Genomic DNA, 19,066 nt, shown 5'->3' on the forward strand with positions numbered 1-19,066 from the left:
AGAAAATGATAAGCAAATCACATTTAGGTCAACCTAAATGTTAATAAAAGATAAGTAGAGGTGAAGTTGCATTCTTCTAACTTTTCTATAAATGTGAACTTATTTCAAATAAAACATGGGAAATGGAAGACTAAACTTGGGTTACTTATTTTAAAAAGGACTTTATATGTGCAAGTCTCTATCACATTAAGTGGGATGAGATTTGTGTGTTTTATATAACAATTATGGACAGGAACTGTGCATGTCAGCTTGGTATACAGAAGAAAGACAATGGGTCTGAGAGTCACAATTTCTGGGTAAAGCCCTAACTTTTGCATATACTAAATGAACCATCTTGAGCTCTTATTTCCTCAAGTATTATGAGGGTAAGAATGAAGCTTCCTCCACCCTCACAAGGTTGCTGTGAGAACCAAATGATATAATGTATTCAAATGTGCATTTTATTTTTTTTTTACATCTTTATTGGAGTATAATTGCTTTACAACGGTGTGTTAGTTTCTGCTTCATAACAAAGTGAATCAGTTATAACATATAGAACATATAGAATCAGTTATAACATATAGAACATATATACATATGTTCCCATATCTCTTCCCTCTTGCGTCTCCCTCCCTCCCACCCTCCCTATCCCACCCCTCCAGGCGGTCACAAAGCACCGAGCTGATCTCCCTGTGCTATGCGGCTGCTTCCCACTAGCTATCTACCTTACGTTTGGTAGTGTATATATGTCCATGCCTCTCTCTCGCTTTGTCACAGCTTACCCTTCACCCTCCCCATATCCTCAAGTCCATTCTCTAGTAGGTCTGTGTCTTTATTCCTGTCTTACCCAAGGTTCTTCGTGACATTTTTTTTTCTTAAATTCCATATATATGTGTTAGCATACGGTATTTGTCTTTCTCTTTCTGACTTACTTCACTCTGTATGACAGACTCTAGGTCTATCCACCTCATTACAAAATGTGCATTTTAAACCAGGAGGTAGTATATGAACATGAACTCTTGTTTTTAAGGAGTTGTCATCCAGAAAGGTTACAGGTGATGCAAATGAGTGTTACACCAGTAGGTGAACCATTCACAGAAAACCAGAAAGTGAAAGGACTACAATGAAATCCTATCATACACCGTTCATTTAGGTTCACAAATGGACTTTGAAAATACATTTTTTTCTCCCCAGAAGCAATTCAACCATGAAAGAATATAAAAACTAAGCAGAAATTTTTAATTACACTGCCCTTTAACAAATGAGAGCCAAATCTGCTTTAAAATGTTCCTCCGTTCAAGAAAATCCAATTTACCTCTAAAACACGGATCTTAAAGATGACTACAGAGTACTAAAACTATTTTTCCTCAGATGGGCAGTCCAAATTACTATGCTTAAACTGCCTGAGAATCCAGTCTGCCCAGGGCCCACAGCTCCACATTAGGATTAATCCAACATCCCTAAGAGGCCTGACCTGACCCCAAGCCACTGAAGGCTCTGAAGTTCAGAGTACACTCAGAGGTGGGTGCTGTGCTGGGCTTCAGACGTGATGAAAGGCAGGCCCTAGGGAGGTCACCCAATGGTCTGTGAAGTGCTTCAAGATCAGGCTTTTCCCTGTCTCCTCCCTGAGTCTCCAAGCTCATCCAGGAGAGGACGCACCCCGCCCCCCTGCACTCTTGAATCCCCGCCGCCATTTTTTCTGTTCCCCACACGTATCAAGCCTAGCCCTCACTTTAGAGCTCTGCACTTGTTCCCTTGGGCTAGAACACTGTGCCAGGATCTGCACGTGGCGGGCTCCTTCTGGTCATTCTGGTCTCAGCTTAACTGGCCGCCCCTCAGAGGCCTTCCCTGACCACCCAGCCTAAAATAGCCTCTACTCAGGCACAATCACATCACATCCTATTATTTTATTTACTTTCATTAAACTGTTCTTCCTGATGTTTTCTTGTTTATGATTATCTGCCTTCTTCTCACTATAATACAAGTACCGGAAGGGCAGGGACCCTTCCATTCTGTTCATGGCTTAATTTCCAGCATCCAAAAAGGGGTTTGCACAAAGCGGGCATCTGAATGAAAGAACTCCCCAGCTCCAGCTCAAAATTCACTTCCAGTACTAGTGTGTGACTGAAATTTAACAACTCCAGGAATAAAAAGTCAAAGACTCACATGCAACCCAGATTTCTGGAACTCCTTCCTCCTCTCTTGAGTCAACTTTGCCTTCTCTGCCATAGTCCACTATCCTAATTCCATCCACTCTTATCCGCTCAAAGGACTCATCTATTCTCAGAGTCAAAAGTACCAATTTCTTAAAAATAACTCAAACTCTCTCTAGTTCAAAATCAACTTTCTTACTCCATAGCTCCGAGCCCACATCTCCCGCTGTAATCAGGACATCAATATGCCCTTCAACATGTCTAAAGAACAAAGTCATCACCTTCCTTCTTTTCCACATCTGGCAATGGCATCAGCTGTCATTCACACTCAAGTCCTCAATCAACTATCATTCATTCTTTTTCACTCCCCGCATCTAATAAAGTATTTAGTCCTACTGCTTCTTTTAAATATTTCTTGCATCTGCCACCACCTCTCCATTTTTACCGCCACTAAACAACCTAGGCCCTCCCCACCCAGAGGGACCCTAGGAAAGCTATCAACGTTTTTACCACTGCCACCCAAAGGTCCTACAACTGCGATTCTCACACATGCACCTGGCAGTAATCAACATTTTTGTAGAGGCTGAGGGAAAAACCTGACCTGGTAATGTAACTACCCTGCCTAACACAAAGGGTGTACTTGTGGAATCACAGAGCTGACAGGCGAGGAAACCAAGGCACAGCCAGGTTACACTACTGGCAGCCGAAGTTCCAGGTTCCGCATGTTCCACTGTGAACAGTTCACAAAAATAACTCATTACAACAGCTTCATTTAAACACTCAACAGTACTGCCACCTGTACAGTGGGACATTTCTTACATTTTAACTATGGCAGCTTACTGTGGACACATTTTTATTCAGAGACTGGTTAAGATGATTATTTGGAATATTTGGAATCCAGCCTATTTTTCTTAACTTTCAGGTAAAAGTTCTTCTCAGGATCCAGTGTTTTTCCTTATTAACTAGCAGTTTTCTCTCTTCTGTTGATGACATGTACCCCTAGCACATCTCAAATATAAACTAAAAGAAAAACTTCAACACACTCTATTCTTTTGCTTAGTACTTCTTTCTCTAGGTGCAGAGAATTGACCCCCTTACCAACGGACTGTCCTGTACAGTTACAGTAGTGCCCCCATCCTCAGGGGGGTACATTCACCCCCAGTGGGGTACATTCACCCCCAGTGGATGCCTGAAACCATGGACAGTACTAACCCCATATATATTTTTTCCTACACACACACACCTGTGATAAAAGTTTAATTTGTAAATTAGGCACAGTAAAGAGATGAACAACAATAACTAAAAACAAAATAGAACAATGACCATTATACACTATAAAAGTGATGTGAATGTGGTCTCTCCCACCCTCTCTCTCAGAATATCTTACTGTACAAATTTAATGCCTTTTCCATCTTAATAAAAGAACTTATCACATACTGTGCCTGTAACTTCTGCAGTTTGAAGTGTGAAAGCAAAACCAGCATGAATCTGTTTTTCCTTCCTCACAATTTCATGGATAGAAGACTCATTCTTACCATAGATCTTAGCAACCTCAGCAAACAAATTTTTTTCTTTCATTATTAAGTCAAGAACCTTCACCTTTTCACTTAAGGAAGCACTTCATGGCTTCTCTTTGGCATACCTGAATTGCCAGCATCACTACTCTTGCACTTTGGGGCCATTATTAAGTAAAATAAGGGTCACTTGCACACAGCACTGAGATACTGCGACAGTTGATCTGATAACCCAGACGGATACTAAGTGTCTAGCAGGCAGGACACACTGGACAAAGGGATGATTTAAATACGTCCCCTACAGGACAGAGCAGGATGGTGTGAGATTCCACCATGCTACTCGGAGCAGTGCACAATTTAAATTTTATGCATTGTGGGACTTCCCTGGTGGTCCAGTGGTTTAAGACTCCACACTTCCACTGCAGGGGGCACAGGCTCGTTCCCTGGTTAGGGAACTAAGATCCTGCATGCTGCATAGCATGGCCAAAAATAAATAAATAAAATTAAATTAATGAATTGTTTATTTCTGGAATTTTCCATGTAATATTATCAGTCCATGGTGACTGCAGGTAACTGAAACCACAGAAAGCGAAACCGTGAATAAGGGGGAAACTACTACACTTTTCTTCACCCAAACAGTGTAAATCCCTGAGACTTGGCTTAGTTCACTGAAAATGGAGTACACTGTCACTCTTTAAAAAGGGATAACCAATTGCCTCAGTAAGTATTACTGCTGATCGACATATTTGAAATCTGAAATTTAAAACAGTCTTCCCCAGTAGAGCCTGCCCAACTTCATTAAACACATAAATCATATATAAAGCACTACTTTATTAAGTATATTCCCCAGAACTGATGTCTAAGAACCTTGCTTCCCTAACAGAACGAAGCTTTTTTAAGCTTCATAGGCTTTACAGTGGTTTCTATGACCAAGCCCAGAAAATACAGATTTAAATCACAATTTACCGTCATCGATGAGCTGTGTGACCTTATCACAGTATCTTCAGAACTCATTTCCTCATCTCTAAAACGGAAAGGTTGAAGCAGGTATTACCTGAAGTCTCTATTAACTCTAAAGTTCTCAAATTCCATGATGAAAAGTTCAGAAAACTTCTAACTGATCTCTCTGCCTCTACTCTCTCCTTCTAAATTATCCAGCACACTACCACCAATTAATTTTCCCAAACTACTACTGTATTAGCTTTCTATTGTTGTTACAACAAATTACCACAAACTCAGAGGCTTAAAAGAACACAAATTTTATTATCTTACAGTTCTGAAGGCCAGAGGCCTGAACGACTTTCACGGGGCTAAAATAAAGATGTCTGTGTTCCTTTCAGAGGCTCTGAGGAAAAACTGTTCCCCGGCTTTTCCCAGCTTCTAGAGGTGGCATTCCTTGGCTCATGGACCCTTCCTCCTTTCTCAAAGCCAGCAGCATGGCATCTACAAATCTCTGACTCCCTCTCTCACTTACAGGAATCTTTATGATTACACCGGGCTACCCATATAATTAAAGGACAATCTCCAGTTTCAAGATCCTCAGCTTAATGAAATCTGTGAAGTCCCTTTTGCCATGTGAGATAAACATTCACAGGTTCTGGGGATTAAGACATAGACTCACTTGAGGAACCATTATTCTGCCTACCACAACTACGTAGTTATATCAGCCCCCTGATCAAACGCTTTCAATGGCCAAAAGCAGACAGAGACATCAGAAGAAAACTACAGAATATATCTTTTATACAAAGACACAAAAATCCTCAACAAAATACTAGCAAACCAAATCTAGCAACACACAAAAAGGATTATACACCATGACCAAATGAGATTAATCCCAGGAATGCAAGGTTGGTTTAACATTCAAAAATCAATCAATGTAATTCAGTAATGGAATGAAAGAAAAAACCCACACAATCATCTCAATAGACAGAGAAAACGTTCAACAAAATCCAACATTTTTTCACGATAAAAATACTCAAATTAGGAACAGAAGGGAACTTCCTCAACCTGATAAAGGCATCTATGAAAACCCACAGCTAGCAACATCATACTAATCTTAATGGTGAAAGACCAGATGCTTTCCCTTTAAGATCAAAAACAAGACAAGGATGTCTGCTCTCACCACTTTTATTCAACTCTGCATTGGAGGTTCTACTCAGGGCAACTAGGCAAGAAAAAGAAATAAAATAAAAAGATTGGAAAGGAAAAAAACTATTTTCATCATCTTGGATGTAGAAAATCCTAAGGAATCCACTAAAAAAGTACTAGCTAATAAACAAGTTCAGCAAGGTTGTAGATTAAAAGATCAATGCACAAAAATCAGTTGTATTTATATACTAGCAATGAGCCACCTAAAAATGAAATTAAGAAAATATCATTCACAATAGCATCAAAAAGGATAAAATACTTAGGAATAAATTCACAAAAATAAAAGGCATGTACACTGAAAACTACCGATATAAATCACTGCTGAAAGAAACTGATCTAACGAAGGATGACCTAAATGAAAGGAACAGAATTGAGTGTCCAGAAGTAATTCCTTACACTTATAATCAATTGATTTTCAACAAAGGTGCCCCAGAAAATTCAACGGGGAAAGAATAAAATTGGAGGAGTACCAAAAAAATTGCTGTTCACAGCAGCATTATTCAGAATAGCCAAAAAGTGGAAACAGCCTAAATGCCCAACAGCTGAGGAGTGGGTAAATAAAATGCAGTAGGTCCATATAATGGAATATTATTTGTCAATAAAAAGGAACAAAGTACTTATACTTACTCTAACATATACCTTATATACATGATGCTAAGTGAAAGAAACCAGTCATAAAAGGCCAGGTATTGCATGACTCCATTTATACGAAATTTCCAGAACAGGTAAAACCATAAAGACAGAAAGTAGATAGTGGGTGCCATGGGCTGGAGGAGGGGGAATTGATGAGTGGCTGCTAAAGGGTGCGGAGTTTCTTTGGGGATGATAAAAATGTTCTGAAGTTAAGATAACACAACTGTGAATATACTAAAAACCATAAATGAGTGGATTTTATGGTGTGTGAATTTTATCTCAATAAAGTTGTTCGGGACTTCTCCAGTGATGCAGTGGTTAAGACTCCGCGCTCCCAATGCCCGGGTTCGATCCCTGGTCAGGGAACTAGATCCCACATGCATGCCACAATTGAGAGTTCTCATGCCACAACTAAGAAGCCCACCTGCCGCAACTAAGACCCGGTGCAACCAAATGAATAAATAAATATAAATATTTTTTTAAAAAGGACTTTAAGAAACAAACCAAAAAATAAAGTTGTTTTCTTAAGTCCAAGATATTCAATTCATGTGCAAACCCACTGGTGAACATAATAAATTGTCTCCAAGTAGTCTGGAAAGAAAATATGAACATAAAATATCTTCTAAGAACACATATATTTTTCTTTGTATGTTACATTTAACATAGAGATAAACTATGGAGCATGATCACATGAATGCTCTATGATAGAAAGGTATATGACTTTAATTAACACGGCATGGTTAAAAATAAATACATAAAATGAACAGCCTGTTTAAACACCATTAAAAGCTCCTCAGCGGTCACAAAATAAACTCCGCGCACCTTCTTGTGTGCTTTCACAACTAAGCGTCACCCACCTCTTCAGACTTATCTCCCATCACCCCCAACACAAATTCAGCAGGGCCAGACTTTCCACTACCATCCTTCCCCGCTCACTGAACAACATGCTCACTGCCACTCATCCCTCTACCATCTGGTCTGTGTCTTGAACAAATTCTGAGGATTTTTCAGCCAACGAAATGACCCTTAATCTTCAAGACCTGACTGAAATCCTGTCCATCAAAAAAGGTTTTTTCACGTCTCCAGACCATACCAACCCCAAACCCTCCAGCCTCTCGCAAGTCTAACTATCCATACCTCTAAGCCAGCTCCTCACCAAACAGGCACTTTCTACCACTCTGATTCAGATAATTCACTCTTACAACATTTAAAAAAAAAAAAAAAAAAACATACACACACACACACCTAGAATTTAGTTTTTCCAGCCTCGATTCATTCATTTATCCATTTCATCTTATAATTCCCTCACTTTAGGAAGATGATACATCAGCTTTCACCCAGATTCTTAAAGTAAATAGCACTTTTGCCAATGAAAGAGTGCCACCTAGTTGTGGCACAGGGTAACTGACCATGGCAGTAGGAAGCTCTACATACTAGTTTTACAGAAATGCACTGTACGTAAAAATAAGCCGGAGTATCATTTGGTAGGGCAATGCAATTATTTTATACACGCATCTTATCACCACGATCAGTCTATCTCACAAGTCTTACGAGCATTATTTGTTCTGAGCTCAGTGCCATGCATTATTATCATTTAATATTTACTAAATCAAATTCAATTTCTTAAGTGTATTAGGCCAATAAATTCATGTGTAGACGGTTAAAAATTCCTTTGATAATCACACGAGAGCATTTTTTGAGTTTATCATAAGAATTAAACAGCAAAAGTTAAGTATAAAATGAAATCTTGCGATTTACTCACATATAATGGAGCTTGTTGTGGATTAAGTTTCATGACCCAGGACACTGAAACAGAAAAGGGAGAAATAAATGAGAATAAAATTAAAAGTTATCGTCAAAAATCTAAAACCTTCCAAAAGTCCTAGATGTCAAGCAAGGTTACAAAAGCACAATCAAAAGTCTGAGATTACTGGATGCCCGGCTTTCCTTAGAGGTTTGGGGAGGCAAGAAGGTCAAAGATTGCAGAATGCCTTGTAGCCCCGATTCCATCCTTTCAAGTGGGGAGAAAGATTTTCTGATTGAAAAATAAAGACAAAAGGCTTCACTGTCATAGAAGAAGTTTCAACAACAAAACCAACAGGATATTAAAATCAGTTACCAAAGCAAGAACAGCGTGCGTGCAGTTATACTTTTACATAATCCCCCAAACTCACATAATGCTACCTAACCAGGGATGCCCCCCAGTCTCACTGGGGCGCTTAGGGTAGAAGGGTTCGGCAGACCACTAGAGAGCCCTCTTCCTCTCAACCCTCCTCTCAGAGAAGGGGGGCTACTGCTGGCCTCCAACAGCTAGAAGTTGTCACTTTCCTCAAAATTAATAGCTGGATTCCCTGTGGTTACCTGCACTAAATGAATTCTCACAAAAATCTTAGGAAGAACTTTAGAGGAGACTTCCAGCATTACATAATACATTTGTGAATATTGAGAATAGCATGTTCTTAAAAGTTTAACTTGGTAATTTGACCAGGATTTCCTCTAAGCCAAAATGATCATCGTCCAGTATTGTGTACTTCAGAAGGGCAGGTCTTTTGCCAAATACAATGAATTTGAGAATAAGCTGATCCCATCTTCACAAGAGTCAGAGAAGCAGACCCAAGTGATTTCATTATAGTCAACTTCAAGTGTCTTACCCATGATAGGGGACTGGATTAAATTATTATCCAGCAAAATAAAAAACAACAGTACAGGAATGTCATTCATACATGCAAAAAAAGATAAAATCCCATATGTGGTATTATACCAGACCAGATCACAAAAGCGTAACAATTAACTGAAATCCCAACAGCATAAACTGGAGGTTATCCAAGACCAAATTTTAGAATAAAAAGCAATGCCTTAGCAACCGTGCATAACTCCAATAACAGAATCCTCTCAATATTAAAATTCTCACAAATCTGCCAGTTTGGTCAGGCTGTGTGTGTCTGCGGATCAAGGCTCACCCAAAAAAAAAAAGTTAACACACACCTGTGGAAAAAAAAACCTATAACCAGGCTCCTAAGCACAATCACCTCCAACCAGCAGGCCACGGGTTTCACTGTGTTCTGCTGGAAGACATGCTCACAGCCAGGAAGCCCCCGCAGTGACTGACCACCTCCCTGCCTGCCCCGTTCATCCTCTGGTCTACCAGAGGATTGTAAGAGACTTCCCAGCTCAGGGCACTCTTTCCTTTCTGCCGGCCTTCATTTAATGGTTTTGTACCCATAGGTGCTAAAAATCACCCACAGAAATCCACACTGAAAACCAAGCTTGAGAAATGTAGCAATAACCAATGCTTTTAGTAGAAAAATAGAGATTTCCTGGCCATCAGATGCAAATAGCAAGCATAGATTAAAAAAAGAAAGACTGAAGATTGAGTACTTTCTCAACGCATTAAATATCCATTTAATTTAAAATTAAGCTCCCTGTGCTCACTGGTCTTTTAATCAGCTTTCCAGGTCGTATTCAGACTTACCTGGGACAAAAGACTAAAAGAACCTATAAATTTCTGAACCAATTTGCCTTAACTAACTTCTGAAGTGTTCCTGTCATCCCAAGCAGAAGAAATATCAGGGGAAACCAAAACAGGAATTAACACTTTGTAATCCATAAGGTTTGGAGAAATCCACAGAGACAAACTAGTGACTTAACAGCCCTCTGATGCTTCTTGATTTGCCAAAAAACCTAGAATGACGTGTATAAGGACCACAAACATCAACTTATCTGATGTTCCCACTGCATTTCACGAAAGATCTGGTGAAACTCACTTGGCTCTAAGGGCTGATGCCATCTGAACTGTCTGCAATCATGAACTTGCCTAAACTTATTTCAAAGCCAAACCCATACAAGTTATTCTGATATGAGGATTAAAGAGGGACGACAAAGTGTCTGTCCACTCACACTGGTCAAAGGCACAGGTCATTGTTGTGTTGGCAACACAGCCGTTGAAAGAATACATCTGTCAAAAGTCATAGAGGTAATGACCCCAGAAGCACAGGATTGGTAAATTCACATTGCCTTTAGGCTTCTTCAATGCTGACACACCAGGGGAAAGTGAGGACTAACATTTACAGAGCTTTATATCCAATATAATTTTTAATCCCCATAAAAAGATATTATTTTCTCCCATTTCATTGGGAGGGAAAAGTTCTTTCAATGATTAAATCATTTAATATCAACATCAAGAGGTGGGAGAACCCAGTTTCAAATCCCGTCTGACGCCACAAATTGACTTGCCCTACGTCTAGCCCTCATTCTACAAGCAATACAGACTCTCTTTGACTTTGTTAATTCAACTCCCATGTGCCAGACACCGTACTCAAGGCACTGAGAGTACAGAAGCTTCACAGAGCTTATTCTAGGAGTAACACAGATAAATAAAGCATTAAAATAAACGGTTTTCAGAGAGTGATTAGTGAGTGCTATTGAGAAAAATAAAACAGGGAAGAGGGAACAGGAAATGAGTAGGATACAGTTTTAAATATGGTGCTGAGGGGAGGCCTCTGTGAAGTGACTTTTACCCAAAAAATGAAAGAGATTAAGAAAGCTAGTAATACAGATAATAGATGAAAGACCCTCAAACTGGTCCTAAAACTGAAAACTCAAGAGTCGCGATGCTAAACCATCGAAAACTTGCTACGTATAATGCCTCAACTTATTTCACACATTTAAACAAACTTACTTTACTTACTTGAGAGCTGTGTTCTACAAAAAGGAGCATATTACAGGAAGGCAGTCTTTTGGGTCAAAGTAAATGCACTTAAAAATCAACATATACACCAAGACCAATTTGGAGATCACTGGACTCTCTGCTTTGCCAACAGAATTTTTATCAAGCTTTCCCAAACGGAAAATTAAAGAAATGCACTATGTCCATCCAATCATTTCATTAAGGAATTTTAAGAGAGAAAACCCTGGAATTTCTTCCTTACCCAATAACTAACTAGTGAGTGACCTTGCACAAGTTCACTGGGTTGCTTCCATGTAACACAAGCACAACATGTGACAGACACAGTGGGACAGTAAAGGCTGCATGCCATTTGAAAGAGACCATGAAGAAAAGGAACTATCAAAACTCAAAGATTTAAATGATGTGATTTTAAGTATGTTCACCAACTCTGCCACTCAGTAGTAACCTGCTACAGTTCTGAGGAGTCATAAATTCAGGGGGTGTGAAATAATTACAAGCACAGTAATTAAGTATTTTTATTCTTTCCACATTTTGCATTTTATTTCAAAATGCTCAAAGGAAAACCAAATTTAATAGCTTGCTATTGTATAAATGTCACACGTTCACTTTATGTCAAAACAAGAGTCAACCAATTTTAATGCAACTGTCTCAATTATATAAATCTACACACTCCCACAACACCCCCATGCAAGAAGTCTCAGGGTGCTGCTGATTATGATTAGACTTTGTGCTGATGATCCCTTCTTGCACTTTAACATAAACTATCACCATAGGGTGCAATGCACAAACCATCATCAGGATGTACACCAGTTTTGTACCAACATTAACAGTAGCAAAAGTTTTGGAATATTTTGCAATTCACTCTACCTGAAAATGATTGTGTAGAAACTCAGTCACTATACAGGATCACAGAGAAACTCAAGCAAGAAGTGATACGCCTGTTTGATTAGTTTGGGGGAAGTAAAGGAAAGAAAGCACTTCCACCAACCAATGTGCCTGAGCAAACGAATGCAAAACCTTAGAAGCTACAAAAAAAAAAATTTACACACCTAAATAAAACTTGGTGTCCACAACAGGTGTCAGCAAACATTTTTGTAAAGAGCCAGATGGTAAATATTTTAGGCTTTGCAGGTCATATGGTCTGTGCTGCAATATGTAAATGACTTGGGTGGGTCCATGTTCCAATAAAACTTTATTTACAAAAAGAGGAAGAAGGCTAGATTCAGCCAGTGGGCCACAGAATGCCAACTCCTGGTCAAAAACTAAAAAAAATACCTCTTAATAATTCAAAGAAGCACTATGCCCTCACTCAACAGTTTTATATGTCTCAAAGAATATTTTCATCTAAAAAACCACTTCTCAATACAGGAAAGGCATAGGGTGTGGCAAAATATTCTCTACATGAGAAATCAGATTAAATGGGTAGGCATCCAAGTTCTTTACTAATAAACTGTATGAGCAAGTCACTTAACTTGTCTGAGTCTCAGCCTCCTTATGTGTAGGAAGGGCATAGTAACTGCTGCCTATATTATGGAGTTGGTGTAAGAATCAAAAGCAAGGGCCAAGTACTAATGTAGAATATGTCTCCAGGGTATACTGTGTGAATAGAGTGAGATGCCAAACAGTATGCATAGTATCCTCTTTTTGTGTAAGAAAGGGGGAAATAAGAACATATATTCATGTTTGCTACTATCTGCATAAAGAAACACTGGAAGGATACATTAGAAACTAATAAAACTGGATATGAAAGGTGAGGGTCACAGGGTAGAAGAGGATGTGGGTGGGAGAATGACTTCTTAATAAATCTTTTTATATTGAATTGAAAAAAAGAAAAAGCGCCAAGTAAAGCACTTAAGCACACTTGCCAGGCACAGAGTAGAAGCCACTGCTCCTTCTTCCTGGCAGAGTTTCTGGGTCTCAGTGGAGACTACCACATAAAATACTTTGAAAAGTATAAATGGTTAAATGAAAGGCTTCAGGTAGCAAGAGATGCATTTCTGTCTTAAAACACGTGGTGGGTAAAGTAGAATTGCAAAATATAACAAAATAACCACAGAAAAGGATCTGGAGGAACAAATACCAAAATGTTAAATGTATGTATTTCTGGGGATTACAGGGAATTTTCATTCCTAAATTATCAGTTTCTTAATTATAACTATTCAAACAATGAACAGATATTACTTTTGCAATCAGAAAGGAAACATTACACACAGCACATCTGGTTTAAGTCCCTGGTCATTCAGTGTATCGCAACTGACCTAGAAATGAGTAAAAATACCTTTTTTTCCTAAATGAAAACACTGAATAAATCTACAATCCTTACTAAAGGTCCCTGGAGCTAATAAAAGCAAAGCAATTAAAACAAGAATGTCTGCACCCATACGTTTGTAAACTTAAACCAAACTCACTATTCTTTAGCCACAGCCACACAGTACACTAAACAAGCCTTTAACAGGTGCTCCACCCTTAACGAAATGCCCAAGGGGAGGTGGCGGGAGGGGGAGCAAATCACAGGCCCCCCTCAACACCGTATCAGGTAATTATACTGCAGGCTGCAAACTCCCTTGAACCTGTGAGCGTGGAGATCTCAGCCCATTTCCTAAGGACCAGCTGTCTGTCTCTGACAAACCTATCACTTCAATTGGTTTTTGCAAATGATTTTTGTCATCCACAACAGGAAAGCTTCTAAATCCACAAAAAAGATGTGCAGCCCCCAGTCTCATTAGGAGGAGAACAGCTGTTTGGGACACAGCCAAGTGTAAACAGAGTATTTTTACCTGCAGGGTACTTCCATGGCAAAATGTGCTTCAAATGAATTTCCCTGGCCAGAGACCCTGCTAAGACTGGGCTACAGTAAACCCTTCGAAACCCACAAACATTTGGGGCGAGGGGTAACATGGAAATGACAATGCATACTCTGGATTCTTGCAAAACAGTCAACATTCAGGTCTTCCTCAAGGAAAATAACAAGATCCAAAGACTCCTTCCTTCATTCCTAAGGAGTCTGGGCTGGTGGCTATAAACATGTTATGAACTGGTTGAGGGTGGGAGCCAGGAATTCTGAACAATAGAAAAAGCAGCACAGTACAAAGAGCAGACAGACTCTTCCTGGGGAGGATGTCAAGTTATACAAAAAATATAGAACACTACATGTACGAAATACATTTCCTGAATTAGGGACTGAGGAAATCTTACAGAAGCCTCATAAATGTCCAAGTTCTTCTGAGATGCACTGAGCTTCCCTGGTGGCGCAGTGGTTGAGAGTCCGCCTGCCGGTGCAGGGGACACGGGTTCGTGCCCCGGTCCGGGAAGATCCCACATGCCGCGGAGCAGTTTGCTCTAAGCAGTGATTCTCAAATCTTAGTGCACATGAGCATCCACTGGAGCCTTCTTAAATAATGCCGACTCTTGCCTGGTCCCCTCCCCCCACTTCCACCATCAGAGTCCAAATCAGACCAAACCTTGTGATGTTTCTGCTTTGAAATCATGGCCCACACTTTTGGAAACAATGGTGTTAAGATCCATAACACATGTCTGATTCTCTCACAGCACAGTAAGCCTTGCTCTGTCCCACCGTCTCATGACACAGTACTTACTACACACCAAGAAAAAAGCAAAGCACTAGTCGGAATTGGGGTGAGATTGGAAGAGGGGCCTAAAGCAGGTAGTCAGGACATGAAAAGAACAAAGAATCTAACAAAGTGCAATACTCACAGTAAAACAAAAGGATTCAGCAAACTAAGACAAAACCCAAACAACAAAACACTAACACCCACATTCGCTCATTTAATTTCTTCTTTATCAGTGCTGCATTACCCAATAGGCAGAATGATCCTGAACTTAGGGCAAACATACACACGCAAAGTAATTATCGTGGAATAAAAAAATCAGAACTCTTTCCACGATAATTAATTAACTAATTAAAATAATTAAGAAATTAAACTTAATTTTAAAACTCTGACTTTCTTACACTCATCTTAGAGCTTGCTCTAAAATTCATAAGGGAGAGTACACCATAGTCTTTTTAGAGCTTAAGGCCTCCTTTTCTTTATATATGTATATAATTTCTGCCTGGCACATAAAGACTCAATAATGGGAGATAATCTCATATTTCTGAGCCCTTAGAATATTCCATGTACAGCTGGATGCTGAGCTTTAGGGATAAACACCACGTGGCTGGTACCAATTTCATAAGTGACACATATTAAGTAACCAGGTAATTTATAGTACAATATGATTAAGTGCAATAATAAAAATTTTACAAGGATCAGGAAGGACCTATAAACTCTCTAGAAGGTGGAGGCCCAGACACAGCTTACTGGAAGAGGCCAACACTGAGGCAATTTTCACCAAGTGGACATAGAAGTGTAGTGCAGAAAAAACTGCATAACCAAAGACAAGACAGCACAGTAAGTTCTTAAGAACAATACAGAAGAAATGAGAAGTGCAAGCAGGGGATGATGGGAGAAGTCAGGAGAGGCACTCATGTAAATTCACATGCCTAAAAGCTGCTTGGCCTCAGAAGCCAAGGAAGGAAGACAGAGAAAATATACAAACCAGTGGACACAGCTCTAGCCTAAAGAAATTATGGTCATACGATGGCACTGGCATCAACAAATCTCTGCTTTGTTTTTTCTTTTTCATTTTCTTTTCTTTCCTTTCTTTGTCACCTCTCTTTTTTTAAAGCTCAGACTCAAATGTCGGATCATACACAACTGCAGGTTCAAAGATTCATTAAAAAGTTTCACTGGAAGGTAATCATGTAGCCTAAACTCAAACCCAGACAGAGCAAGTATCTGTTGTGGGTTCCAACCAGTAAGGTCAGGCCAGAACCTCACCATGGCTTTCCTGAGGTGCAGCAAGCAAAGGCTGGCTTCCCAATCAATTTCCACAGGCCCTGGGATCCTCATCCCAAACTCTAGCCAAATCCTGTCAGCCATGGAACTCTATAAACGCGGTCTCAGAAGCAGCCCACATTACCCTCCTTCCCCAAGTAGGAATCACTGCCAGTCTACCTGCCTCTGCTTGTAGATATGAGTGCCAGGGCCTTATCACCTTGAGAAAATCTCTCCATGCTCCATTTGCACCTCTGACTCAACCTTCCTAAAATGCTTCTTTCGTTCTGCAGCTTCCTCTCTGCCTACATAGTAGTATGCAATCACATAGCAAGGTTCTTTGGGGGCACCAACCTCTTTTCTTTAGGAAGTTCTAGGCGATAGCACTAAGATCTGCCTTGCTTCAAGAAATGGAGGGAAAAGCCTAAAAATAAGATGTGATCACAGTTTTGGGAACACATTTAACCCATCTTAGTTCTTCTAAAGGTGGAGCCCTGCACCCTAGGGCTCATAAGCCCAGGTGCTGCATCCACAGACACACATGGGCAGCTTAGGACTGGCAGCTGCCAACAGAGAGATTAATAAGCTCACTACATTTCCTCTGCAAAATATTCAATATCATATTTATTTTACACCAACTCTCTATAAGCCACTTTGATAATAATGAAGATACTAAAGGAACAGATGACTGCACAGTGCCCATCTAGATTGGGGAAACAACCTTCTAGCATTTAAGAATTCTTGGCGGTGGGGGTGGGGGGGGAGGCAGGTCCGAGAGGGAGGGGATATATGTGTACATGTAGTTGATTCACTTCATTGTACAGCAGAAACTAACACAACATTGTAAAGCAACTATACCCCAATTAAAAAAAAAAAACACAATTCTTTAGCAACCCCTCACAGAAGAATGTAAGGCTAAAACTGAGAATGGCAATATAATTCAGAGAAGGAGAGAGACAGACTTGGATTTGAGTTGTTAACTCTTGCACTTCTGGCTGCATACCCTGGACAAGTTATTTAACTGCCAGGCTTTATTCTCATGTGTAAAATGGGGGGAAAAAGAATAAAAGATGTGTGTAAAATGTTTATACAGTACTAAGCAACAAGAAAGTACTCAGTAAATTAAGTTTCTGTTCTTACTGCCTGGAATGAGTTATGTGATTAGCCATCTCAGCACTCACCTTGCATCACATTCAACTACTCCATCCTAATCACTGCTTATGTCTAATTCTAAATAAAGGGCACTGATGAGGGAAACGGGGACCCCAACAGATACAGTGCTCTACTAAATATGCCCTTTATCTTTGGTGAACTCTCAGTGGCCATCCAGGCTCCCCCCCACTACCCCTTCTGATGTCTCTGCATAGTGTTCAGTGCATTATCTATGCGGCCTTATTTAGCACTCCTCTCCCCTATCCCATACCCTCCCTTCCACTCAGCTCCTACACACACCATCTGCATGCCCCATGCTCAGTCCAGTCCTCACTCTTTTGCTCAAGATAATGCCTTCCACCTTGCTGATAAGCTAATCTATACAATCAGCAATAAGTCACACACTGGGTTTTATTTCGCTTTTACTTCTGTGCTTACCTTTTCTCCCTAACTTGTTTATTCCAGCCCACCACACCCGTATATGTCTTCTGTAGCACTCCTCCACACCACTACTGCTCCTGTTGCAGCATCTGGCATGGTACTGAGCACCCAATAAACACTAAAGAAATACCTGATTGACATGAACATCAGAGACAGAAATTAATCAGCTTTTCCACACCGTTTGATGGTAAAGGATCCACAGCTATAAGAACAAAAATCAATCTTACCAAAATATCTAAGGTCAGTCTAGTCCCAGAAGGCTTACCTAGTAGCTTATTAAGAAATCCAGCCTGGATCAATTTGCTTGATTGGCCAGAGACGTAACAGAGACCAGAGTGGGGGAATTCAGCATCATTTAACTGGACAACAACCCCAAAGTAAAGGGGAGGGAGGGCAAAGAGCTGCTTAACACCATACTTAGGCTCTCGCATGATGATTGGTACTTCAGGGAAGAGGAACACTTGCACATGTTATTTCAATCCTCTTTTGGTGTTTTACACAGGCTTGTGGTTTCCTGCAAAAATAGTTTCTGCTGCTTTGCAGAGACCTATATAGAGAACAAAACTCCAAATGGCTATTCCACAGGTGAGAATTTTGCCACCAGCTGTATCCTGTTATCCAAAGGAAAAGGAACTGTAAGCTGCCAGGAGGTCCAGATACAGGAGAGCAAGACCATAAATTCAGTAAGTGCTGACAATCTTATCCCTATGGTAATAAGTATAAACTTTAAATTTAGAAAAATTCACACACAGCTGTGTTTTATGTAAATTAACCTCAGCAGGGGTTAAAAGGGACATCCTGTAAAGAGACTGCCAAATTCAAGCCTTATACTTCCTTCATCCTCCCCAACCTCTATCATCCAAAAAGCAAGCAATCCAATGTGCTAAACCAATTATAAACTATTTGGAAAGACTAAATATAGGCAAGTGGGCGCTCACACAAATGTAGACATTACGAAGCTGGATGACCTAACCTGGACAAATCCCAAGGCCTGGAGTGGCTACTTGGTTAGAAATTATTTCACAGTGACACAAAGCCCACCTTCTTGGTCACATTACAAGACAAAAGCACTATCACATCATTCCCACAAGTGGCAGGCAGAAGAGGTATTAGAAACAGATGCTAGGAATGTCAATGTTAGCTTTTAAATTGTTAAAATGGTTCTCATATCTCAAGGATAAATATTGCCTTCAATGTTATTCTCCAGTAGTATGTCTTTAACATTTTGAGAACAATGGTATTTGAAAACATGAGAGGTGGACTTTTTTTTTTAAACGATCTCAAAATTGGAGGGAAAGTTTTAAACAACAAAGACTTCAGGAAAAAGAAATTTGTATATTTCATAATTAAATGAAAATTCTACAAAGTCAAAGAAACTCCAGTATTTTCAGCAGCCCGCTATTAGAGGTTTTTGGGTTTTTTTAAGTATTTATTTATTTTGGCCACGCTGGATCTTAGTTGTGGCACGTGGGATCTTCGTTGCTGCATGCGAGATCTTCTAGTTGCAGCATGCGGACTTCTCAG

General features: G+C 39.9%; 1 protein-coding gene across 10 annotated transcripts in view; it reads right to left on the bottom strand.

Annotated features, from left to right (window-relative positions):
* Window positions 1-19,066, bottom strand: part of AKAP13 (A-kinase anchoring protein 13) — a 340,842-nt gene that overhangs the window by 235,194 nt on the left and 86,582 nt on the right. For all 10 annotated transcript variants that reach the window (XM_079914830.1, XM_079914822.1, XM_079914829.1 and 7 more), the window contains exon 2: window positions 8,190-8,233. In XM_079914830.1, coding sequence (XP_079770956.1) covers window positions 8,190-8,222 — 33 coding nt within the window. In that variant the 5' untranslated portion in view covers window positions 8,223-8,233. The remainder of the gene's footprint in view (window positions 1-8,189; window positions 8,234-19,066) is intronic.

The sequence above is a fragment of the Stenella coeruleoalba genome, assembly GCF_951394435.1.
Source record: "Stenella coeruleoalba genome assembly, chromosome: 2".
In the NCBI taxonomy this organism is placed as follows: Eukaryota; Metazoa; Chordata; class Mammalia; order Artiodactyla; family Delphinidae; genus Stenella; species Stenella coeruleoalba.